Source organism: Aplysia californica, unplaced genomic scaffold, assembly GCF_000002075.1.
Source record: "Aplysia californica isolate F4 #8 unplaced genomic scaffold, AplCal3.0 scaffold00149, whole genome shotgun sequence".
Classification (NCBI taxonomy): Eukaryota; Metazoa; Mollusca; class Gastropoda; order Aplysiida; family Aplysiidae; genus Aplysia; species Aplysia californica.
This window is the reverse complement of record NW_004797419.1, coordinates 724,013-730,227: the sequence shown is the minus strand read 5'-3', so window position 1 is coordinate 730,227 and position 6,215 is coordinate 724,013. Positions and strand designations below refer to the sequence as shown.

Below are 6,215 nucleotides of genomic sequence, written 5' to 3'. Positions count from 1 at the left end.
AGATAGATAGATAGATAGATAGATAGATAGATAGATAGATAGATAGATAGATAGAGTTGGCGTTATCTCATGCATTATTCAACAATTTTTAAACCGATTTTCATATAATTACACAGGGTGAGGAAATAACATAATGATATATGTAACCTCAAGTGGATGTTAAGTTTGAGTAAAAACAATGGAAAACATCTATTTTTAAAATGTAAACTTTTTTTGATTTAAAAACAAAACAAATTCGCTTTCAAAGAAAGCCAATGTTTGCCACCAAAACCTCATGGCAGCTTGGTGCAAGTATCTAAACTCCTTTGGGCAACGAACTCTCGGACGCGGGGTTCAACAGATTCGTTGAATACGAGAATTACTGAATAATTTTATTCTTTCTCACAAACAGTAATCATATCCTTTTCTAGTTAACTGACTTGCATGTGGTAGTAAAAAGGTGTAAATGATATGAAGATTTTTTTTTTTCGTTTTCTTAAAACTGTGAATTTTTAAATTTAAAGGTATGGGATTTTAGTGCAACAAGATTTTAGAGGCTGTTCAAAGGATTCTTTTGTAAATTGGCCACAGTATGGACGATAGGTGTAGTGCAATCTGTAAGAGCATTGTTTTGTATTTATGTCACATTTTTTCCCATATCGTTACGTTACGTGCCTTAGGGTAATCGTATGGGTTGGGATTTTCAGCCATATATTTTTTTAATGGGATACCGCGCATATAATAAACAATATAAAAGTCATTTTACAGGTTGCAATCACCTATACTGAGTATTGTATATTAAAATATGTGAGGCAGCATGGTGGAATCAGGCTCTTGTCAAAATAATCAAAGTGAAGAAACTTGCATTTTTCCGCAGGTTTGTGAATTCTTATACAGTTTTTGTTTTTTGGCTCAACATCTTTCATACCCATTAACGAACTCATTTCCGAAAAATGTTGATTAAAGGCACAAAAAAGTAAATTTTCAGTTACCATGGACTCTTAAGCTAAGGAAATAACTAATCTTTGGTGGCCATTTTCTCACTAATTTTACATCTGAAAACAACTGACCCCCACCTCCTTCATTTGCAAATATTTCGACTTGTATTCAAAATGAATGGATATTTTTTTCACCAAATAAAGACAAATGAACAAGCTTTAAGATGATACCAATAACTCTACATGCCCGAAAATTGACGAGAGCCTGATTCTACCACGCTGCCTCACATATGAATTCTATACCTTTACAAATGGGAACATTATGACATAATCAAAATAATATAATACGAAGGACCACAATACCCTAAAGTTTTCCCTGTACGCATACTTAAAGTACATCTCAGAATTATAAATTCTATCTGACATTTTTGGCGATTGTGTGTCACTAAGACCTTGAGGTCAGAAAGCAAACGCTTTATCTGTTCTATAAAAATAGTAAGAATATTCGGAGTCGTTATCAAGATATTCAAAGAATTGCATTAGATAAAACTTGACATGGTGTGAAACCAACACTCAAACCTTTTGACGCCAAATTTCTCAAGACTAAGTACTGAGCAACAGAACTTTATAATTATTTCTGAGGTAGCGCACTGTATGCACTCTATACTTAACCTTTGCACGTCCCTTTGTCCTTTTCCTCGTCCCCAGTGCCTCACTGTAACACAGCCTGCCGCAGAAAGTCGCTACAGTGTACATTCTCTATGGTCGTCTACGAGGGCCAGTGGTTTGCCAAGTGTGATGTTCAAGGCAACTTTTTGGCTCAACAATGCGACAACACTAGTGAGTAAAATATTATACTTGTACAGACACGCACATACAATGTAGACCTATGGATACACTAACATATCACGGACGTATATTATAGACGTAATATGTTTTCATACACCTTGCATACAAACAAGAAGAAGATTTACAAGGTAGTATTTTGGCTGTTCATATTCAAAGTCTCATTGTTCTTTGACGTTGTGTTTAAAAAAGGGATTGGATTTATACTAAAATGGTACATGTATTTAAAGTACTAATTGTTCACTTTCTACTATGCGAAACGCTTCGACAATTCATTTTGTACCATCTTTTCACTTTAATGGAAGATTATTGTTCTAGGGTTGTTTGGGGAGCGTTCTCCTGGTTTTGTAAGCCACCTGCTTTTGTGCTCCTCTAGTTATACGTAGAAATCTGCAGTCCAATTCCTCAATTAACTCTTTCTAATAGGGCATTAGACATGTTCTTTGTCATACAAATCTATGCTTTCATGCTTAATTATCAGCCGTGCGGAATTGGGTGTTCGTCAAACTAATGAATTCAAAGAGACCTACATTTTCGGTACACTGGGTAATTTTGATCACATTGGGGGGGGGGGGGGGGGTCAATTACTTTTAATTCCGTTTAAAGCACATTTCGGTGTGGATTTAAAAAAAACTGAAAAACGTTGATCAGAGGCTCGAAAATGTAATTTTGCAGTCTTCAACGACACCTAAGCTTTGGCAGTCAGCAATCGTTGGCGGTCAGTTTCTCGCTAACGTAACTTCTGACACCAGGCCAGGCAGGCCCCGCTTCCTCAATCACACATTTCTCGACTTCTGTTCAAGATAGAAGGATATTTTTGTCATCAAAACAAAGATACGTGAACAAGCTTTAAGATGATATTATCAGTAACCCCATATGCCTAAATAAATCAACGAACGCACTGTGACACAAAATTAAATGTCACCTTTCTTTTCCAGATCACTGTTTCTGCGTGGACCAACTGACTGGAGAGGTTCAAGAAGGAAGCAAAGTGCTTGGAGCTGCTCAGTGTTAACTCTCCAAGAACGAAGAGGAGACATAATAGGTCCGACAACAGACTAAAAGCCATGTTGTGCCACATGAGAAGGATCATGGATCATAAACAAATCAAAAACACAAAATTGTTTGGTTTTTTTAACAGCATGCAAAGTGTCTATTTTTATAGGTTTCAGATAAAGAAAACGGAGTTTAAAACTTTGAAAGAAAAAAATGGAGCTAAATTTCTTTTTAAAGTTATCCACAACAATGCGTTCTCAAGCGTTGTTGAATGGCCAGAATCTGCGTTCCCAAAGACTTAGAGACCAAAGTAAGCTAGAAAATATTTTTGTGTTTGCTCTTTAGCATTTCACATTTCATCTACATAGATTTTATATTACTATCCTTTGGTTTAGATAACGCACACGTGACTTAAACGATTTAGGCATTTTTAAAAAGGCAAATCATCACAACTTTATCCATTGTGTGTTTAGTTCTGAAGTCTGAATTAAATCCTCCTTTTCAGAAAATCTCCCCAAACGATTTTTGCCTTTTATCTTTCGTAAAGTGTTGCAACTTATTACATGATTTAATTAATGGAAAGCAAATGAAATATGGCACATACATACAACCACCAACAAACACACATACAGACACTCACACACAAACACACATAAACACACCTCTCTATCTATCTATCTATCTATCTATCTATCTATCTATCTATCTATCTATCTATCTATTTATCTATCCTCTAAATTATTCTAGTTAAACTGCAAGACGCAAACCATCTATGCTACAACTGAAATAGTCAAAGGAACAGTCTCAATTTTCAACAATCGCTGTAATAATTTCCGATGTGGTAAACATTATAATACTACACGTCGGGCAATAAGTAGTGGCATACGAGATCACGTAGATCTGGATTTTAAAAAGTCCATACTTGAATTATATATATATAATTATAATATATTATATATTATATTTTGTATATTATATATACTAGCGAGCAAAAGAAACGCAAAATGCTGTTTACCTTTGCAATGGTGATCATGTTTATTTTCCATTTTTAACAAAACGGGGGAATTTAAACGCAAACTGTTTTCTGGCGTTATGAAAGGATACGTGGGACATCATTGGGAATATTACATTTTCGCGAAATATATTTTTAACTTCCGGTTAATGCATCAGCATGCTCAGTAGTGGTTTTGGCAACAATTAGATCGGATAACCGTGGCAGATCTCCGGTACAAGGAAGCCGCTTGGTTGTTAGTAAAACGTAGCGGGATCTGCCTCCACATCTCCTGGATGGCCACATCCTGTTCCTATGTGATTCTCTGCCTTGGTTATCTCCCCTCGGTGCGTCTTTTAATTTCGTCCTAAAATGCTTAATTGGGTTTAAATCCGTGCTAAGGGCAGGGCGAGGCTGCAGAGTAATGCCATGGTGTTGGAGGAAATCCTAAGTAACACGGGAAGCAATATCTGGCTGGAACCGGAAATTAACATTTGACTGGGTAGAGGGGCCTAAGAACTTCTGCTGTGCAACGGGCAGCATTGATACCTTGACATCGACCTTGGCCTTGATTTTAAAAGATCATTGGTCCTACTCTGTGGTTTCACATGATTCCACCCCCGATTATGACGCAATGTTCTTGCCAGGGATTACTTTCTATGACACAGTTGTCACGATAACGTTTGCCATCCTCTTGATTAACTCTAAGGTCCCTGTTTATAGTATCTATGGAGAACAGACATTCGTCCAAAAATGAGAACCAAAGACCAGTGACTCAAACGGCTGTTGACATGGTACTGGGCCCAGTTGAAATGCTCTTGGCGATGGTGTGCGGTCTAGACTGGACCATGGTAGGGTCGAGGGCGTCTAAGGCTTTTCTGACGTAATCGTCTGTTTACTGCGTGTCGACTTATGGCTCTTCCGTGGGTGCCCCTTATGAAATATGAAGTTTTTGTAGCTGTCTGAAGTCGATTTGAACGATACATCCGGACAATGTATTTGTATGCACGTGCATCAGTCACTCCGGGTCGACCTGACCTTTTTCGGCCTCAGGTAAATTCTTGAGCTGAAAACGGTTTATGAGTCTGTCGATAGTCGAGATGTGAACACCAAAATGATTGGCAACCACAATTTGCCTTTCTCCACCCCCCCCCCCCCCAAACGGCCTTCTACCATTTCTTGCTGCATAGCCCTTAAACGTGGCATTGTCGTAGCAATTGCTTGCGAAATGACCCAACCGATTTTACCTCGACTTTTATAGCCGAGCTCAGGAGATTACTTTTTACCCCTTTTTCACTCATTTAGATCGTGTTTCGAAGGCACCACGTGGCTTTTTCCATGCTTCAATTAAAGGGCAATACCTCTAGTCGTCGGTGATAAGCAAGACGGGAGACTTTTGATTTCCAAAGAGGATATGATATACTATCGACGGTGTCAATTTTAGTCTTCTAAGCTGCAACTGATGGTTAATTAGGTGTGGCCAAAATAGTTTTTTTTCCTTTCTTTTGCTCGCTTGTATGTATATATAAATTGGATTTTAAAAAGGCCTTCGACAGGGTCTGCCATGCAGCCTTATGGGCAACCATGAGGAAATATAACATGAACGCGAACCTGATCAACGTCGTACAACAACTATATGACAAGGCCTCTAACGCAGTCTACCTTAACTTAACGGCAGCATGGGGGGTTGGTTCAGGACAACGGCTGGGATGAGGCTAGACTGTTTGCTCTCTCCCACTCTCTTCAACATCTTCCTAGAACGAATCATGACTGACACTATGGAATACCACAATGGAACAATCAGTATTGGGGGCAGGAAAATCACTCACTTGCGTTTTGCCGATGACATCGATGGGTTAGCAGGAGAGGAACAGGAGCTCGCCACACTAGTGGAGCGGCTGGACACAACCTCAGCAGCCTACGGCATGGAGATCAGTGCCGAGAAAACCAAGTTAATGACCAATAACACCAATGGCATCAACGCGGACATCAAAATCAGGGGCGAGAAATTTGAGACCGTCAACAGCTTCAAATACCTCGGATCAATCGTCTCAGATGAAGGCTCAAGACCAGAAATCTTATGCGCTGTCAAAACTGAAGGCTATTTGGAGGGAAAGAAACATCAAGCAAAACTCAAAAAACAGACTAATGCGCTCACTGGTCATCTTAATATTTTTATACGCCTGCGAGTCGTGGACATTAACCGCAGAATTAGAGAAAAAGATTCAGACCACAGAGATGAGATGTTACCCCAGACTCCTTGACATCTCGTACAAAGACCACGTTTCAAATGCTGAGGTACGAAAGAGAATTACCAACGCAGTGGGGCAGTATGAAGATCTACTGACTACACTGAAGAGACGAAAATAAAAATGGTATGGGCACGCCACAAGATCCACAGGACTTACCAAAACAATCCTGCAAGGAACTGTACAAGGAAAGAGAAAGAAAGGAAGGCAGAGAAG

At 38.9% G+C, this 6,215-nt stretch overlaps 1 protein-coding gene across 1 annotated transcript in view; it reads left to right on the top strand.

The window, feature by feature from the left end:
- Positions 1-3,274, top strand: part of LOC101852621 — a 9,748-nt gene extending 6,474 nt beyond the window's left edge. Inside the window, exons 4-5 of the mRNA XM_005097206.3 lie at positions 1,626-1,757; positions 2,702-3,274. Coding sequence (XP_005097263.1) covers positions 1,626-1,757; positions 2,702-2,778 — 209 coding nt within the window. The 3' untranslated portion in view covers positions 2,779-3,274. The remainder of the gene's footprint in view (positions 1-1,625; positions 1,758-2,701) is intronic.
- Positions 3,275-6,215: the final 2,941 nt, after the last annotated feature.